Source organism: Zerene cesonia, chromosome 1 (assembly GCF_012273895.1).
Source record: "Zerene cesonia ecotype Mississippi chromosome 1, Zerene_cesonia_1.1, whole genome shotgun sequence".
Lineage (NCBI taxonomy): Eukaryota > Metazoa > Arthropoda > Insecta > Lepidoptera > Pieridae > Zerene > Zerene cesonia.
Genome location: NC_052102.1, coordinates 10,718,872 through 10,738,499, shown reverse-complemented (window position 1 = coordinate 10,738,499; position 19,628 = coordinate 10,718,872). Strand labels below are relative to the sequence as shown.

The 19,628-nt window shown below is 33.3% G+C and overlaps 4 protein-coding genes and 1 non-coding gene across 5 annotated transcripts; 2 read left to right on the top strand and 3 right to left on the bottom strand.

Annotated features, from left to right (window-relative positions):
• Positions 1 to 496: 496 nt before the first annotated feature.
• LOC119840064 (sodium/potassium-transporting ATPase subunit beta-2-like) lies at positions 497 to 6,895 on the bottom strand. The gene is made up of 6 exons (XM_038366569.1): positions 6,610 to 6,895; positions 5,103 to 5,360; positions 3,617 to 3,797; positions 3,075 to 3,186; positions 2,470 to 2,638; positions 497 to 2,141 (listed from the first exon to the last, which is right to left on the bottom strand). Exons 1-6 carry the CDS (start codon positions 6,743 to 6,745, stop codon positions 2,038 to 2,040), a joined length of 960 nt encoding a protein of 319 aa, XP_038222497.1. The 5' UTR covers positions 6,746 to 6,895; the 3' UTR covers positions 497 to 2,037.
• Positions 6,896 to 7,238: 343 nt separating this feature from the next.
• Positions 7,239 to 8,182, top strand: LOC119840074 (membrane magnesium transporter 1). The gene is made up of 3 exons (XM_038366581.1): positions 7,239 to 7,511; positions 7,593 to 7,645; positions 7,939 to 8,182. Exons 1-3 carry the CDS (start codon positions 7,439 to 7,441, stop codon positions 8,158 to 8,160), a joined length of 348 nt encoding a protein of 115 aa, XP_038222509.1. The 5' UTR covers positions 7,239 to 7,438; the 3' UTR covers positions 8,161 to 8,182.
• Positions 8,183 to 8,993: 811 nt separating this feature from the next.
• On the bottom strand, positions 8,994 to 9,962 carry LOC119830082 (H/ACA ribonucleoprotein complex subunit 1). The gene has a single exon (XM_038352939.1). It carries the CDS (start codon positions 9,878 to 9,880, stop codon positions 9,218 to 9,220), a length of 663 nt encoding a protein of 220 aa, XP_038208867.1. The 5' UTR covers positions 9,881 to 9,962; the 3' UTR covers positions 8,994 to 9,217.
• A 319-nt stretch (positions 9,963 to 10,281) lies between these two features.
• Positions 10,282 to 17,816, top strand: LOC119830091 (hepatoma-derived growth factor-related protein 2-like). The gene is made up of 12 exons (XM_038352951.1): positions 10,282 to 10,597; positions 11,422 to 11,728; positions 12,408 to 12,476; positions 12,887 to 12,991; positions 13,532 to 13,595; positions 14,169 to 14,225; positions 14,344 to 14,410; positions 15,838 to 15,930; positions 16,194 to 16,315; positions 16,531 to 16,896; positions 17,094 to 17,267; positions 17,703 to 17,816. The coding sequence occupies exons 1-12, from the start codon at positions 10,445 to 10,447 to the stop codon at positions 17,716 to 17,718; spliced, it is 1,593 nt and encodes a 530-aa protein (XP_038208879.1). The 5' UTR covers positions 10,282 to 10,444; the 3' UTR covers positions 17,719 to 17,816.
• On the bottom strand, positions 15,299 to 15,380 carry Trnas-uga. Its single transcript has one exon. It is a non-coding gene; the product is annotated as a tRNA-Ser (tRNA).
• Positions 17,817 to 19,628: the final 1,812 nt, after the last annotated feature.

Here is a 19,628-nt window from a genome sequence, read left to right as displayed (position 1 = left end):
TATAAAATCCACTTACTTCGAACACCGGTAATCTGCAAGTCATGGTAACCATCACCCTTGCATATTAAAAAACGATTCGGATAAAAACTTTTAAACCCAAAATCTTACATAGTTAGGAAATCGGCCCATCCTGAGAGCTACGAACCCACTCTTATTACGTCGGGGGCTATTTCATCATCATCAGCCCATACATGTTCCCACGGCTGGGATGCTATGAGGGTTCAGGCCATAATCCACCACGCTGGCCAAGTGCGGGTTGGTAGATGTCGTCGAACTTTTTGATTCTTGGACATGCCGGTTTCCTCACGATATTTTCCTTCATCGTTTTAAGCAGTGGTGATGTTATCCACATTTGCAGATAAATTAAAAAATCAATTTATTTCCTGCACGCTCGCCCGGTCTCGAACCCCGACTTATCGATTTTGAAGTCCGAGGTTCTCACCACTGAGCCACCACTGCTTAATACCACGAGGGCTATTTAATAAAACAATATGTTATACAAATAATTTTATTATAAAAAAAATCAGGCACATGTATTCAAATACATTTGGACGGTTACAATTACTCTTATCCTAAGTACAAACAAATCAATACAAACTATTTTAAATCCGGTAATATTCCCGCTAACTCACGATCATTGTTTACTAAATGCTTTGTAATATTATAAAGGAATGAATAAGTACCACTTATCTATATGTTTTAATAAATATAATAGTTTACGATATATTTATGACTATTTCGAATGAATATAATTGAGGGTTTATAGGCTACATTACAATTCCTTAAAAAAATCCCCTAAATATTGAAAAAGGCGATGAATTTTTAAGTCTGTCATACAATTCGGCTGTTTCATGTTAATAATTCTTCAAATAAGGTTACCGCCGTTCCAGGCAAGGATACCAACTTCGAAATAAAGAATATGACAACAACTTTCTATTAAAAATCACCTCAATCGGCTGAAAACCTTAGAGTTATCGAGTAAAATAACAAAAAAAAATCAGTCGAATTAAGAACCTTCTTCGTTTTTGAAAATGTCGGTTGAAAATATTAATGAATATGTGTCACTATAAATTTATGAGCAGGGACTGTCTTTGCTGACGGTACTAATTGTATTGTTAAAACATTATAATCGAGAGATACATCAGATAAAATGAGATTTTTACCAACAATTCACAATACTAAGACTATATCTTTACCATCTCAGTCTTCCCACCTTTATTTAAAACCTACAGATGGATTGTCAATACAAATAATATAATTGTTATTATAGGTAATGTCGTAAATGTATATATTATATATAACCTACCTATTTGATTAGAGGCACTAATCTGGACGGATTTTTATAAATTACCTTTTCGATTATTTAGAGAAATTATAACTAAAAATATAGCAGCCAATGAGATACATTATTTGAAAAACAAATGTAAAAATATTGTATAATATATTTCATTTTATATGTGACCTCATAAGTCCACTTAATAAAAAAATAAAATTGGATTTTTGCACTGTCATAGAAAAAAATCTTTTTTTCAAACATAATTACTAAAGGCGGCAATTTCGAATTCGGAAAATACAATATCATAAAAAAACAACTTTATATAAAAGTAAAAAGAAAAATAAAAAGTATAAAGAATTCATTACAAATAATTAAATAAAAAAAAAAATCAGATCATATTTACGATAGACTGATATAGGTATCTTAGAAATGTCTTGTAAGTCTAATCTGTGAAACAAATAGAGATTCATTAGTCTACTGGGATTCACTCAGCCTACTGAGGTCCTATATTTAACTCCACACCTAAATATAATATGTATAAATGATAAAATAATTTTCTATAACAAAATTATGTAAGCACAAACATGTTCTACTGAAAAAATCCGACAGGAGATTGGAATAAAAATATCCATAGAGTCAAAAACTATTTCTAAATATTCCACTAAAATACCTATAAAAATAGGATCAATATGTTGGTCTACTAAGACCGTGTTCTTCTGGAAAGACCGAATGTATATGTCATGGAGGTATATAAAGGCAGTTTACTCGATCATGAGTTCAAAATGGACAACCCCGAGCTTCTCTCTTCTGTCGTATTTAATATTTCTTGCCCACGCGCGACATTCTATGTTAATGACTATACCAGCTGAAATAAAACGTTTGTTGATTAAATTGCGATAATTCTTATTTACAAAACAGATCACTGTACCAAAGAGATGATCATAGATAGTGGGGAACCATAATTCAAGTTGTTTTTCGGTTAGAAAGAGTAAATCTCGGTTCCCTCTCTGTCTCGGTAGCAAAACCCCTAATATTCCTCTAATGTTTATGGTTATAAAAGGCGGGTTCGAATGCCACCTCAAAATTCAATTTTTGTTTTTAAAATTTTCAAATTAGGTAACATTCTTATTGTAAATTCTAACTCAACTTCTTAATTTCTCTTCTCTTTTTAAATTAAATACATGCGCACTTACTTGCTGGACTATGCAAATGCACCGCTACCAAGGGACTGAGGTACCCCTCAGCATTATTGTACGGGTAGAAATAACCCGGGAAACCAGGATAAGGCAGGTATGTGATCGGTCCGATGTTCTCCTGGTCCGTGGGGGTCTCGCCCTGGCAAGACACCCATATCATATTGGCCTGGAAGAAGAAATTAATGACTCTCTATCTGGAGAAGGAGGTGGGTTCGAATCCCGCCTTTCCAATGAATTTTTTCTATAGAAATTCAATTTAAGATTGAAATAGAAGAATATTTTAAAATAAAATATTATTATGGTTGGGATGATGATTGAAATGCTTTAGAAAATACAAACTATTTGTGAGTTTGTTGTTATTCAAGGCAATCAAATCTTAACACTATACAAGTCCCTTCTAACATTATTGTGAAAGTAATTAATCAATTTGGATTAAATTTGATTTGGAGATAATTTGAGAACTGACAAAGCACAAAAGATAGTTTCTATCCACAAGAAGGGGATTCGTGCGGGGATAATCCCCAGACTGTCAATTTTCCATTGGGCGGAAGTCTAGAAACTGACTACTACTGAGTACTAGAAACTGAGTACTAGAAACTGACCGCATCTCTGTTATATCCAGTGATATTCTTTATGCTGGTCTGCAATTCTGGCGGCATGCTTGGGGGCAAGTTGTTGGTATCGTTGTAGAACTCCGGTCGCCACCCGAATATTCTGAAATTTCATCATAATAATTAATAAATGATTTCAGGAATATAAATTATACAATGTGGAGAATGTATACAGGAATATAAAATATACTTCTAGTATTTAATCACGGTTTGCATAACTAATTTGAAATCTGACAAAATTCCATGTCATTTGATTAAAATTGCAAAAAAAAGTAAAATCAAAATAAGGACGCTGATTATATAAATATATAATAGATAAATAAATTTATGTCGCACGTTTTTGTTTAATAGAATACTAGCTGTTCGCCTCGGCTTCGTCCGTGGTACATATATAGCCTATGGTAAAGTCCAGCTTGCAAATGAATTGTTGAAATCAGTCGAGTGGTTTTCACTCTCAAACATTTCAAAACGTACATTAACAAATAATTTCCACTTTATCATATTAGGCAGGTATCAGTTAGGCAGGTGCTCACTTGTTAAGCTTCAAGAAGATGCACGGCGACGACTTGTGGTACGAGAAGTGGTTCTCTTCGGTGCAGGGCTCGAAGCCGCGGATGTCGACGTCGCACACCTTCCCCGGCGGCGGCTGGTTGCGGAAGTCGCAGTTGAATATGTTCTGACCGGCGCCGGCCGTTTGCCCTTTCTTCTTGTACACTGAATGTGTTATATTGTATGTTACATATGAGGAAATAGCGTATGTAATGCATTGGCTAAGCGTCAGAAACGTATATATTTCAAGTTTTTATTGTCTTTTAGTTTTGCTCACACATTGTATCAAATAGTTATTCATGGTATACCTTCTAATTGGCTTACGTGTTTGAAAACCAAACTATTTATGGTAAATTTAGCCGAAAGGTACCGTTTACAAAACAAAAAATAAATTCATGTTAATTTGCTAGATACTTTTTTTTTTTAATCCTCGCCGTATTTTGACTGAAGATCAATCAAATACATCACTTTGACGGCAAAGAACGGAAGTAATCAATGTTTCCTGAAGTAAATAATAATTTAAATTGTATGCGCAATCTATAGGTGAATCTATATGTGACTATATTTATGAGGAGTCCCAGTACTCACAAACATTTATTGTTATGTTAAAGTCTTATTTTTACAAAAAAAAATCACTATAATCCTTATGGAAAGGTTAATATTTGATAAAATGATAACATTTCACGCCAATAGATTGAGAAACCTCTGAGTTATAGAGAAACCAAAAAAAGTTCTAGTTGAATGGAAAACCTTTCCTTTTGGGAACAACTGTTGAAAAATCCTCTTCTTTTATATTACACACCGACTGATATTATAGTTATTTATTTCAGATAGCACAGTAACAAGGCTTTAAGAGTTTATCATTAGAATTTGCCATTGAGATAATTACCTCTGACCTAGAAGTAAGTAGATTAAAATTTAAGTCGGATAAACATAGTTGCTAAGTTGTACAATATTAAAATGAACACATATACCTATTAATTATAGATATAAATGTGTTTGTTTGTTATAGATAATATATATTATCATAGACAATACAAGCAACATAACTTTGTGTGCATTGGTTATTGCATATTTAGAAAATAATGAAAAATGTCAATTACATTTTTAATCGAATAAGAAAACTAAATCAAAATTTTAAAAACCTCTGATTTAACCTATTTAAGAAATTATCCCAAGCATTTAATTGTTATAAAAAGAATCCTACCACCCAAGTTAGCTCATACCCTGTCTGTATGCCAAGTTTCATCAAAATCCATTGAGTAGTTTCAGCATCAGCATTGACGGACAAATATCGACACAAACAAACTTTCACATATATAATATTAATGTGATAACTTGCTGACCGGGAAATGCTGTTCTGCCCTATTCTTATCATTTAAGGATATGAAAGTTAGATGTTGACCGGTTCTCAGACCTAACCCATATGCTATCACTTGGCTTTGTTATATCTATTCATATATCACTCACCCGACAGAAAGTCAATAAGCTGATCCTCCCAAAACTTATAGCTGTCGTACCCTGTGCCCTTATACCATATAAGAGTGCTCCGTACATCTTCAGGCAATGGGCGGAAACCGAGGCCGGGGCTTGTGCCAATCAGACCACCGTCTTGTTGTAACCGCGGCACTCTCGGGTTAATAAATTGTTGTAAGAATGTCACCATGCATACAGAGAAAAGGGCGATGAGCGCTGCGTAGAATATTAGGTAGAAAAGGATGATTTTTCCTGGAAGAGAAAAGTTCTGTTAGTTATATGAAGTAATAAAACCAATAAAACAAAAACAAAAAACATTAAAAAAGAAATTTAAATCTGGTCTGGAGTGACATCCAATAGCTTTGCTTAAATAATTTAGGAACCAATGCAAATGATTTATTGAATAACATATAAAAATGAACTATTCACAAAAGGTAAGAGAAACATCATAACAATGTTTGTATTAGTACTTTTAAACCATTTTATTCTATTGATATATATTCTTATACCCTACAAGGACAAATTATTTTAAAGATTAATGCTTAAAGCCTGCTTGACACCTGACACTAAGAGGTTTCTCAGATTACAGGCTAACCCCCATAATAAGTCGGCACGCAATTTAACTGCTACCTACAATATATTAAACAGCAGCTCTAGAGCTTCCGGGATTATGTAACATATATGTATAGCTACTCGCCAATGGCTTTATCTACGCATTAAAAGATAATTCCCATGAGAATGATGTTTTCCGATGGTAATGAGTAGCCTGTTTATAAAAAAATCACCCCTTTGCAATATGAAAGAAACAGAAACAAGCTTAGTTATATAGAAAGATTACACTTTATATTCTCAGTATAGAAACACAAGACATCTATATTAAAACTTAAAAGCATTGTCACTGTAGATTTTAAGGAATATTGGCATTAAATATTAGAGGGATGTAAACTGATATTACGTTTTTTATAATATAGGTATTTAATGGATTTTTGGTTTCTCCAAACCTAAATAAAGGCAAAAATTGTCATTTATAGGATTAACAAAGTTGGATTATAATATTTTCAGCTTTTGTTTACCCTGTAAATATTTAATAAATGAAATTAAAAATAGTTAAGAATCAGTAAAGAAAAAGCATAATTATGTACCTTTGATAACAGTAACCATGTAACATGTAACAAATCTTTGAAATTAAGAGATTAATTAGAAAAAAATCATGACGTTATTTTAACTGTCCATTGCATGGAAATAAACTGTTATGGAAAATATAACAATTTATGAATTAAATAGTGTGAAAAACCGATAACTCATAAACTGACTCATCAAGTAGCATTATATGATATCTTTTACACAAAACTAACTTGAAATTAGAACTAAGAAAATCCTAGTTTTCTACATATGCGCCACGCCCTTTAAACAATTATAAAAAGTAATTGTGTGTTATTGTTATTTATGTGACTATGAACGCATAATCGATTAAAAAAAAAGAATACCAAAAATTACAAACCCCAACTTTCAGGAGTCCTGCCCATAACTGTTCCAGTCTCATCATTGTAAAAGAAATCTGAAAACTTTTGTCGTCCTGTTTTTCTGAGTGGTTTCGTCTCTATTTCAAACTCTTCTAACTTGGGATTCCGCATCATTTTGTAAACCAAATATTTTTATTTCACTTTGAATTAGTTTAAGAAAATTCATAAAACAAAGTAACTAACCAATAAACATTAAGCACAACAACGGCCGACGCCGCTTCACTTTAAATTTTATGACCAACTGGCAAGTAGGAACTGGCAAGTGTGAACCACAGATTAAGTACTAGTTACTTGTTACTGTGAACAGGCACTTGGCACTTGTCAGGGCTTCTATATACAAAAGTACAGTGTGGCTACTAGCAACTGCCACAGAGAAAGACGAAAGTAATAAGAACAGCAACTACTCATTCCAGTTTTGCCAGCGCCCAGCGGCGAGGGCCGAGGACCCTGGAATCTGTTAAGTGATCACTTTAATAAAAAAAGCCACAAACCAAATACCGTTGAACGTAGCAATATACTCTCGTTCATTACGGACTGATAGATTAAAAACGTAAATGACCGTCTGTCTCATAGATTATACACTTATGTCTGTCTAGTGTCAGGTGTCATATGTCATTAGTTTTTACAAATACAATTTGACATATTGAATATTCGCCGTAATTCGTAAATGATTTGTAAAAAATAAATAATATTCAGTAAACTATTATCGTCTATTGCTTAAATTTTAGACTTACCTATCTCTTTTAAGTTAAGTGTAAATATAAGAATTAGTTTTCGGTTGCCAGACAAACTACTAAAGATTGGAAGATGTCGTTCCATAAAATTATCCTGACTGTTGGATTTATCTCCTTATTCCATTCAGCATTTTCTGCAGCTCAGCGTAAGTTTTAACTTACTTCTATAAAAATCCGTAAATTAAGTTATTTAACAGTTTGATTAATAAGGAATGCATTTGTTTCAGATCGATCCTATCTACGAATAACATCACAAGAGTTTACAACACTGCCTTTAGATGTAAGTATTCCTACAGACTATATACTATTTTACAATTCTGTGTATAATGGGTGCAACCAGGTGGAAACAGTTTTGAAAGTTCTAATGATGTAGTGTTTGTGACAGTTCATTTAATTAAGTATAGTAATTATTATCTAAGTCTTAAACTATATGCTACAATATATATTCAAATACTACTAATATGAAGATGAGATGCCTTTACTTTTAGCTAGTTGTCCCAATATGCAATATTAAACATTCACAAGTTCCTACATTTTATTTTAAAAATTACAATAAATATATTATTGTTTTAGATTGTTATCCAAGCGGTTGGCAGCCTATTTGCAGTAATGTGGGGAGTGTTACATGTAGCTGGGAACCTGAGAGAAATCCAAGCAGCAGCAGAAATGAACAATACAACTTGGGAAACCCAGAAGAATATACCATCATTTTATATATTTAATCATAGAGAGAAAGCACTTACTAGTAATTATGTACCAAGCTCTGGTAAAGGGGATTTGGAGAACTTAGAATAATTAAATAAATTTTTTAAAGAAATAATATTCTTTTGTTTTGGTGGTTTATGTAACTGTATTATTTTTTTTATCGTCATGTACTTCTAAAGTTGACAATCATGAATTCTAGTTTATTGGTATTGTAAATCTATATATATAAAAGAAAGTCGTGTTAGTTACACTATTTACAACTCAAGAATGGCTAAACCAATTAGGTTGAAATTTGGTACAGTAATAGTTTTAGTCCCGAGAAAGGACATAGGATAGTTTTTATCCCGGAAATCTAACGGGAACAGGAACTTCGTCGGTAAGCCCCCGAGTCTATCTTGCCCGTGACTATGCAAGCAAAGCCGCGGGTGGAATGCTAGTATTTAATGAAAGAAATTAAATAATTTATGCAAGATTTAAATAGAAAGTCCAGTAGTTCCTAAGATTTGTGCTTAAATGAAACAAACTCTTCAGCTTCATTTAATTAGTACAGTTTCTAATAATTTAGCAATGTTGATATCATCAATATTTTATGAAGAGAGTGAATGTAATGAATAATATTTAATGCTATTAAATATCTATTGTAATAATATAATTTATGCTATTATGTCTTGTAAGTTTACCTTTATTACATAATTTATTTAAAACTACATTGTTTTATCTTTCAAGATACTATTGCTTTGATGGTTATTGTTTAGTTTAAATAAAAAAAAATTAAAAAGCAAATTCAAATGTCATTTGCTGTGTATTATTTCCTACTGTATATTTCTATATATTTATTTATATAATTAAACCTCATACATCAATTTTGTTAAAAATATACTCATACTACTAAATGAAACATGAAATAATAATAAAACACATAGTAGTCTTATATATTTATTAAAATAAAGATATAACATATAGCCCTATGCAACACAAGTTGTACAATTTTCATAATAACTTATATGGTATTTACATATAAAAGTTAATCTTCACATTACACATATACCATATAACATTTAACATATTGTAGTTACAAAAACCTTATATTGCAAGGGTTATACCCATATCATTGAGAATGTCAATAAACTTAAAACTAGGTATATCACTATCTTCCGCCACGGCCGCCTCCGAAACCTCCCCGTCCTCGCCCGCCTCTGTTAAAGCCACCACCGCCTCTATTGAAACCTCCTCCGCCTCTGTTGAAGCCGCCACCACCACCTCTGTTAAATCCACCGCCGCCGCCGCGATTGAAACCACCCCCACGACCTCCACGGCCTCCAAACCCTCCGCCACCGCCACCACGACCGCCCCTACCGCCTCTGCCACCACCGCCACGCTTCGCTCCAGGTGGTTGAGGCAAGAACCTCTTAAGAGGCAACAATTTCGCTGGATCTATAAAGAACTGCTGCCCCTCCTTGAAACTCTTTGCTTTAATATTCTCTCCTAGTTTCACAGATACGTAGTAATCGCGTAAATTGCCGAAGATCTCGTCGATTTTGCCAATCTGTTCCTTGTTTTCCAGGAAGATAGGCGCGTTGAAGTAAGGCACGTCTTCAATGTCGACTTTACATACAAGGTCGTCTTGCACGGTCCAGCCGTAGTGTCCTAAAGGTATTACTGATTCAGGTGGGCCCGCGTCTTGGTGTCTGAAGCCGCCTCCTCCACCGCCGCCGCGGCCACGGAATCCTCCACCTCCTCGTCCTCCACCACCACGGCCTCCAAATCCTCTTCCGCCGCCGCCGCCGCCACCACGACCACGAAACGACATTTTCAAATTATAATGTAAAGATTTGGTATAACCTCACTCCGCGTTGTATTTACCACACGCTTTCTTGACAGTTTTGAGTTTTGACATTTATGATAAATCGTATTGTCGTGTGGGTTCAATGTTGTCATAATTTACAGATAATAGGTACGGAAAATTAAACCTGTGGACTGTGCACATAAGTCTTCCTTAAGCTGTAGCTTATGGCGTAGAGTATATTGTGTATCTGTAAATAGCTGAAGACAAACATCAATCTTTGTGAAAATAGTCATTTTATAATATTTAGATTGTGTTTATGATTGTAAGTAGGTACCTATATAGTTTCGATATAAACAGCTGTTGCATAAATGTATAATAAATGGCAATCTATTGCTCACCTATCAGTGTCATTGGACATTGAGTAGTTATTATAATGTCATCTGTTTATTTGAAATTGTTATATTAGAATATTGCATTTAAATCGTTGAAGGCGTCTTGTTTATAGCTTTTTAAATAATTGTTATTGTTTGAAGTTGAAATCGTTTATGAATTAACGTATCTAGATTAAGTGCCTTAAGTGTTTTTAAGATGTCAAATTTAGAAAGTGAATTAAAAGATTTGCAAGAGAGAAATAACGAATTAGTTCAAAAACTCCAGCATTGGAAGGTGATTGCTGCAGAAAGAGAAAATGAAAAGATAAAACTCATGAAAGAGGCTAGTGAGTTAAGGCTAAAACTAAGTGTAAGTATTTAATGATGGAATTTTGTGGAGGTCTTCGCCATTGTAGAAGCATTTGCAATTTTTTCAACTTATGGTTCAATCGCATTACTCAAGCTACTTCTCAATTTCATATCATTATACGAGGATAACATTACTTAAAGCGCATTCTCTACCTTCTCTAGATAATTAGGTACATGAGTTTCAAATTGGACTTCAAACTTGTTTTTTTTTTTGCGATGCATTTTAAATACATAACTGTTTAGTAATAAATTAACTTAATCAGTATTTTATAAAAAAAAAACTGATATTGTATATTTACCTATCTATGTACTTACTATGCATATATATGCACTATATAAAAGTATACTGCCTACAAATTGTCAAAGCTAGACCAAATTTAAATGGGAGGCTCAAGCTTTCACATAAACTGACTAATAAAAATGTATTTCACCCAGTAAAATGTTTTGAGGTAATAAACCCAAAACCTACAGTTGTACTTTTTTTGATGTTTGTTTGTAATAACTCTTTAAAATCTGTTAAAATTTGTTGATTAAGTTTTAGCTGTTTATGTTTATTATTCCTGTGTCTAAAAAATATTAAATCTGCTTATCTGAAAATAAACCGAATGTGTAATTAGGGCATAAGCACTATCATCGGTTATTATTGTATACTAAAGATCAAAGTTTATTTAATAATAATAGATAATGACTTTATTTCTCATTTTCCTTGGAAGGAGCATATCAAAGTAAAAGATTACATAAGGCCATTATGTAAAGGTTAGCATATTAAAAAAGTTTAGACTTTTAATCCTACATTATTAACATGAATCTCACTATTATATTCAGATGCTAAGAAGCACTGGCACAGCGAATGCACGTAAATTGGACACAGCCATACAGTCGGCGAGCGAAGAAGCCCTCTCGCATCTAGTCCACGCATCCAATGCCGTGGCTCGCATCTCGGAGCTGGCGAAACGTTACATGCAGGACAGAGAGAACCAGGAGTCAGTGTTACCGCGATGGAGTAATTTGAGTAACACACCGTCATCGGAGAAGGTACATAGAGTACCTCCAATGATGCTCGGTGGGAAGTCTATACAGCCAGTGGTGTCGTTGAGCAGGACTTTGTTTGCCATTAATAATAGTAATACTTGTGAGTATCATATTTATAAAATGTGAAAAGAGATATTTGCCAAAAGGAGTAATTATTGTACCATTTTTTTAAGCAAGCACTTGTTGCTGTAAATAGATCAGCTTTTAAAAAAGCTTTATATCCATAACCATACTTTAACTACTTATTTAGTGAATTCATTGATGTATGTCTTATATTAATCGAGACTATAATTTTACTTATTTCAATAGCTTCGCCTGTGCGGTATTTATAGGTGATACCCATGCCAAAGAGATCACCATCTCCCAATCTCCTAACAATCTCCAGACAAAATAAACAAACCTTATATGTTGTGAACTAAATCAGGTTCTGCACAGCCAGAGGCCCTTAAAGAAAATCAGAGTTACATATAATAATAATACTTCAATCCTAGATATTACAAACTATGTCTTGCTCAATACAAGTGCTTAATTAATATAAATCTAATGTCGATTAAAATGAAACTTTAAATTATGTCACATAAAAGGAATGTGCTAGACTCTGCGACTTAGCTATGCAAGAGGGTTCCGTTGGCGTAACACGTAAAAGAAAGACAAACAAACAAATAAAATTTCGCATTTGAATAATATTAGTAATAGTGAGGATAGGATTATTTGTGTAAATTTTAAAAAGGTTATACAGTTACAAAATAGTTGTTGGTATTTATGTTTTTTTTTTCTAGGGCCAGAAAGTAGGACACCAAACACAAACCTGAACGGTCTGAGGCCTATGCCAATGCATATGCTACAAGGTAATCATTTAATTTTTTAAATAATTGAAAAATTGTAACAAGAAAAGTTAAATTATATTACAATTAAGATATTTATATACTTATATTTTATTATATATTTATATACTACCTTGCTATGATTTAATCAGTAATCCAATGTTGCTATACACATAAATAATCTAAAACGTTTTTCATGTTAACATTAAAGAGAAGCAAGCACGTAGAATGATTCTCAAATCGAAAAAGTACTTTTTGGATTAAATGAGCACATTAAGTTTTTATTTTTTTTTATATTAGGAATTAATTATTACTAAAAATGTATTGTATAAATGAATTAATTAAAAAAAATCACAAAAACGCGAAAATTATTTTTGAATACAGATAAAAAATCAAGTCAATGGTTATTAACATAATAGTGATTCACATTTCAGATGTATACATACCATTGACAAGGATAGATGCAGAGGAACTGAACAGGAATAATGGAGCTACAGAGGAAAACGTAAACAATAGCGCGGATGAACTGGGTTTAAATGGTATTGTATACAAATTTGCAACTATTGTAAATATAATATTTTATCAGAAAATAACTCAAAGAATAATATATAGCCTATTTTTTTAAATGCCTTTATCTATTTCACTTTGGTTTATATGTTTGTATGTAATCAAATTCTTTGAACTTGATTTTGACCCATTTTAAAAGTATAGAACAGTTTCAAAGTTAGTACATTTATTAAGAATCAGTTATACTACAATAATTTCACGAGTTTATCTTATTGTACGGTTTAGGATCACTAGGATTAAATAATTTCCTTACATATGCTCTATAAGTGGACGGGACTGTTTAATTGATTTTTCTTTCTTTTTTACTTTATTTTGTATGACGCTTACATAAAAGGGTTATTTATTAACTTTGATTGTAAATTCCGAAATTCTTTTGACATAATACTTATGACGTCATGATGTAGAATTGATCCTATTTTTTGTTGTATCGCAATGTATACGTATCCATGCTCTTGGTGGTTACAAAAAAGTTAAATAATAACACTTTGCCATACCTAATGTTCTCTTCTCAGACAGCGATGACAGAATAATTGAGGAGGAACCGGACGTTTCAGAGTCTGAACAGCTTGAAGACTCGTAAGTTTACTGCAACTTATTATTGTATACTATGTCTATGCATGTTTAATAACATAAAAAATAAACAATTAAGTTGGTTTGTGTACGCATCAAACTTCAGAGGTTCTGATTTGAGCACACAATTTTCTTTTTTTCTTTAACATGTATAATCACTGGCAATAAGCACTGTAGTCGAAATGTATGTCACTATAATGAAAATTGATTGAAATTGTCACGCGTTGCTGTGGCTGAAAAATAATTAAAAATATTAAGATAATTATTTATTGGGATAATTGATCGAAATAAAAACTATCCTATATCTTAAGTTGGACTAAAGTACACATAAAATGCAAATTTTCTTATATCTTAAATCAAAATCGGTTGAGTTGGTGAAGAGTTCATTGGGAACATACGTCATGACACTCGATTTTTATATCTTAAAATTTCATGAATAAAGCACAATCTACATGGATAATGAAAAAAAAAAACAAAAAATGATTATAGTTTATAACTCGAAAACAACAAAAAAATTTAAATTGAAACGCTTACAATTATTTTGCTTATAGTTTTTTTATTATTCGATATCAATTTCAGCCGAAGATTGCACGTTGTTACTGAAGAATCAGAAGAGACTGAAATCACGCCAGAGAGGTTCGTAAAACTTGATATATATTTATTTTTTTTATTATGAGAGAAAGGTTTGATAAATGTCAAAATCTTTAATGATTCAACAAAAAAAAAATTGCTAATTATATTTCTTATATTTCAGAAGCAGACTGGATAACCCGTTGGAAGGACCCAGCTGGCTACTCGATGAACCAAACAATAAAGTCAATGTGAGTTACTTATATTTCTTATAAAAAAATTTAAATAAAAATAAAGTACTACTTATACATTTGAGAAAGTAGATATACACATGGTAACGAACAAAATCGATAGATATTTGAAATGGCCCCATCAAATTTCATAAAATATACAATGTCAGGTAGTTTAAAAGATATAGTATAAATTAAATAACCTTCTATATGTATAGAATAACACCGACTCACAAATAAGAGTATGTGATAGACATTGTTATGACACAAGGAACAGAAATAAAATTGAAATGCTTGTTTTTCGCCTTTCTAAACTAAAAAATTCATTTACGGGACAAGTTATATGCTTTTTAAAATAGAATTACAGAGTTTAGTGGTGCTGAATTCAAAAACTATATTAAAAATCTATTAGTTCAGACAGATACTTTATACTATATCACTATAGCATTAATGAATATATAGAAGATGATTAAATCCATGGAATGTTGTCGCTTAAGAACCGCAGGACAATTCCTTGGCATCATTATTGTGTTATATTAGGAATAATTAAAATGTTAATTAGACATGATTTTTGATGAACTATATAGTAGTTAGAGAACTACAGACTGTGTCTGCTTTCCAAACTATATAGTACCAAAAATGAGTCTAGAAATAAGTCTAGCTTAGAAAAAAAAATAGAGTTTGTCACATACATTACTTACGTTTATTATAAATGGAATAAAGAAAATTTAAGATTTTGTTTTTTTTTTCGAATATCGAGTGTATTCAAAAAATTATTATATTAAAAAAAAAAAAATACAAGAAAAACCAAATGTACAGATGTGAGTTTATTTTTTAAAAATGTATTTCACAGTCGTGTAGCAATAATCGGTCCTTTTTAAATTCAGTTATAGGTAAAAAAATAATAGTCGCTGAGGACAGGATTCGAACCTGCGCGGGTATAACCCATTGGATTTCAAGTCCAACTCCTTAACCACTCGGACACCTCAGCTATATACAATCTTTTGAATATATCGTATTAATACATTTGAATTTATTTCAATGGTATTATTATTGATACAGGTGTTGCTAGGTTTTTATTTAAACACCTGTTGTTGTGGTGTAATCGATTATAATTAACTGAGCAAATGTTTACTTTTTTAAAAATTTATTTTACAATAATTACTTTTCACGAAAACGGCTTTCAAATTGTCGCAACGAGACCAAATTTAAATTACCAGGACACAGGAGGCTTTTTTTAAATAAAAAAAGATTTGTAAAAATCGGTCCACCCAGTAAAAAGTTTTACAAACATAAAAGGTTACAAATACTTAAATAACAGTCGAATTGAGAACCTTAATTTTTTTGAGACTTTTAAAAATCAATATGTGTTCGTATATAATGATTATTATTTATAATTTTACCTGTTTCGAATAAATAATGAATACATCTATTTGCAATCGCGACAGATGCGCAGGGGAAGGAACCGAATGAGCATAGCGCCGGATATCATGGAGTATGACGAAATGGCGCCAAACCAGCACAACGACAGCGAAACAGAGGTGTGTGCGTGCGTATGATCGATGCCGAAGTTATATATTATGATAAAAAAAACAATTATTTTTTCATTCAGTTTCATATTTATATATTATAATAAAATAAACTGCAGCTTATAAATAAATAAACCGCTTATTTAGTTTTGACTAAAAGTGAACTTAAAGTGTTTTTTAGCTTTTTTTTTTTAATGAATACTCTATTGAGGTACACAAGTTAAGAGTGCATACCATCACGCCATCTGGTGTATAACGTGTGTCCGTGTGCGCAGAGCGCGTTCCCGCCGGAGGTGCGCAAGCGCGCGTCGTCCCCGCGCCCCGCGCCCGCCGCCGCCGCCCCCGCCCCCGCCACGCCGCGCTCGCCCGTCTTCTCGCCGCGCCGCAGAAGGTACAGGTGAGAGGGAGGGTGGGTTTGTATGGGGGAGGTGCAAAAAAAAAATGAATTATTTATAAATTGATATAAAAAAAATCTCAAAGTTATTTTGGGTATTTAGTTCTAATTATTATCCACTGGAGACAATATAATTCGTGATTGCATAGCTAAAGACACCTTTCGAAGAACCTTACCCACAGTTGAACGAAGTCTGAATTAAAACCGTTTCCTTCTAGCAATAACGGGCGCGTGCTTAAGGTGCTGGTCGCGAAAATGCGACTGGACGAAGACGACGAAGTGCCAGCGAAGCGGCCGATGATGGCAACCCCGCAAAATTTCTCCCCACGTGCATCTACTTCGCAAGACTCAAAAACCCACTTTAAGCAGAGTTTTTCAAAGCGCCGAGACTCCGGAAGTTTGGAAAATCAATCGCCGGTTGTAAGAGCTAGGCGGTCTGTGTCCCGGGAGAGAGCTAATCTGTCCCGGGAGTTGGACGGGAGCGGGGAGTCCCCAGACGGGTCGCAGTTGCGAAGGTTGGAGAGGATCCCATCGTTTGATGCGCCAAGCCCTAATGGGTCTACGGATGCGAGGGTTATTGTATCGTAAGTATTTGCATTCACAATTATATTAAAAAAAAATCTTTTATCTATCTATATTCAATAAATCATCTTCAAATTGTTAAAACTACACTAAAACTTTTCTATCCCGAAAATAATGAATTAAATAAATATAAGGCATTGTAAGAAAATTATCCAATATAAAGTTACCTCTCTAACTACCCTCACTTACAATATTCCAGAGAATCGACCGAAGCGTGCGAACACGTGGCGAGGCGCGTGAAGCGCAACAACAGCAACACCAGCAACAACAGCAACAGCGAGCCCGCCAGCGACAGCAGCAGCGAGCTGCTGTTGGAGGCGCGCACGAGGCGAGCGCGGAAACCGATTGTGTATAAGGAGAAACCGTTAAATCGGTAAGTATTTGGATGAAATTAGATTATAGCACGCTTCGCTCGCGGGTAATTCGCGTTAACGCTAGAGGCACACTTCGCTCTATCGTATCTCATACAATTTTTTACACTCACTTTTATTTCCCAGCCTTTTAAAATTGTTTTAGCGTCAGAAATTAGCCGTCTACGTGTCATCCAGATTCTAAGGAGGCCTCTCGACCACACGTGATCCCGCCGCAGCAATCCAATTTCTTCTACTCTTTCGGTTCCATATGCCTATTGGACACCCCACGCAATCTTTTGAGATGATTTTTTATATTGCTGAAGCGTTGCATCAGCAGTTGTATCTTTTTTAAATATTGTACTCACAAATAATAGCAATCCATACATGTTTCCAATAGAAATATTATCTAAAAATATTTCGTTGTGGATTTATATAGTATCATTATATTATTTCAGGAAACTGCGAAGGTGATGGCGTCTCCTAGCTTCATTTTGTGCCGCGACTGCATTCATCCTATAGCCTTACTATGCTAAAAAATATTTATTTATTACATTGTGATGAAAAACGATTTGTTTTATTTATTTACTTTTGTGTAAAAATGATAAGTTGAGTTGTTAGTTCACCAACGCCAATGAACATTTGCAGGCAGAATGAGGCAACTGTAAATGGTTTGCCCGTTTCTATAGAGAAGGGATAAGGAAAGGAAAGGACTGTGAAGGATGCGGAAAAGGAAATGGGTTTTCGGTCTCTTGCATTTAGGCAACTTCTACCAAAGTATCGGAATCATAGCGTAAGAGTAAATCTCGTTTACAGTTCGCGGTACAAAAAACAAAAAGTCCACAAAACACATCATCATGAATAACGACTAAAGAACAAAGATTGTCAAAGTTCTAGTCAAAGAAACAAACGTTATACAAAATCTATCAAATCAATAATATCTATATCACATATAACATAATACTATACTTGTACTGTATATGTGTAAAAAAGTGGTGTTAGTTACATTATTTATAAATCAAGAACGAATTATTCGCTTTGGCTGAAAATTTGTGCAGAGGTAGCTTAGAACTAGGAGACGGACATAGGAAAGATTATGTTTTTTTTATCCTGGAAATCTCGAACGGGAACATGCGAGGAAAACCCCAGGTCTACCTTTTCTGCGACTACACAGGCAAAGCTGCGAGCGGAAAGCTAGTAAGAAATAAATTAAACACCAATAATCTTATATCAATTTTATTCAATTATAAACACTTAACCACTATTATATAAACAATTACCACAGAATGTAATGCAACACGCTATCAACAATTTTATTGCATAGTATTCATGTAACTAGTAAAATTTTGTTTGGAGAATATTTGAACATCACTAAACCGTTTAATTATTGAATTACTAAGCTGAAACATACAATGCTCTGAATACAGCAAATTTAGAATAAAAACAAATTATTATAACCACTATTTTTATTAACATGGTAAAATACTAGCATTAATTTGAATGTCTTATACTTTAATATATAATAGGAAAGGTACACTAAAATGCATTAATATTGTTCAATCCCATATTTCCAGTGGAAGCCCTAATCCCATATATGGGATATATGCTTTCCAATTCAATTAATTTTCACAGTCATATATACCCTGGTAGACCGAAACTTCAAAGGGTAAGAAGGTCGAATCTGAATCAGGTTTTTGCCCTCAACATTAGTAGATTATTAAATAGTTATAATTTTAAACGTGCATTTCAGCATTCATAAACGTTTCTATAACATCGTTTAATCCGAATTAGTTATGGTTCCAAGACTCTAGAAAAAAATTATGAGATCTATTTTAGCTGATAGCCTGTGTAGAATGCAGAATTTATAAATATTTAAATATTATCGGGTCTTAGAGGCACACAACCTCTCACCAGGGTCGCTCAGAGCGGACTGACTATTATGATTCACAACCGTACGTGCGGTGGAGATGACATAATACTTCCTTCTTTTTCTCTCACATATACTTTTCTATATATATCTATTTCCGTTTTAGATATTCGAACAGCACCGAAAATACTTATGAATATGTTAACATTTTTTAGCATTGATGTCATTTACCTTTATTTTGAAGGTATAATTTTGTTATATGAATATATGTCATAGTAACGTTTACTGAGATACGTAAATAAAGGCGTAGGTATACGACAGAAATTCGGTAAAATTCGTTAAATTAACAACACAAGTATAACGTAACATTTTGTCCTACCAAACTCATTAATTGGAATGAGATAGCACTGTAATTTAAATAAATATAAAAGAAAGAGACTGTGGCGACCAGCTGACCAGCCGCACAACCGGTTCTACGTGCCCTTCACCCCCTCGCCCGCGCTGGCCGTAGCGCATG

Bases quoted from the DNA above. Each gene is read 5' to 3' on its own strand.
- LOC119840064 (XM_038366569.1), bottom strand. From the start codon at position 6,745: ATGATGCGGAATCCCAAGTTAGAAGAGTTTGAAATAGAGACGAAACCA. The intron at 3,798-5,102 runs GTGAGTGATATA...TAACACATTCAG, and splicing joins GCTTATTGACTTTCTGTCGG to TGTACAAGAAGAAAGGGCAA. The intron at 3,187-3,616 runs GTGAGCACCTGC...ATGAAATTTCAG, and splicing joins ATCTTCTTGAAGCTTAACAA to AATATTCGGGTGGCGACCGG.
- LOC119840074 (XM_038366581.1), top strand. From the start codon at position 7,439: ATGTCGTTCCATAAAATTATCCTGACTGTTGGATTTATCTCCTTATTC. The intron at 7,512-7,592 runs GTAAGTTTTAAC...CATTTGTTTCAG, and splicing joins AGCATTTTCTGCAGCTCAGC to ATCGATCCTATCTACGAATA. The intron at 7,646-7,938 runs GTAAGTATTCCT...TTATTGTTTTAG, and splicing joins TTACAACACTGCCTTTAGAT to ATTGTTATCCAAGCGGTTGG.
- LOC119830082 (XM_038352939.1), bottom strand. From the start codon at position 9,880: ATGTCGTTTCGTGGTCGTGGTGGCGGCGGCGGCGGCGGAAGAGGATTT.
- LOC119830091 (XM_038352951.1), top strand. From the start codon at position 10,445: ATGTCAAATTTAGAAAGTGAATTAAAAGATTTGCAAGAGAGAAATAAC. The intron at 14,226-14,343 runs GTTCGTAAAACT...CTTATATTTCAG, and splicing joins ACTGAAATCACGCCAGAGAG to AAGCAGACTGGATAACCCGT. The intron at 15,931-16,193 runs GTGTGTGCGTGC...CCGTGTGCGCAG, and splicing joins ACAACGACAGCGAAACAGAG to AGCGCGTTCCCGCCGGAGGT.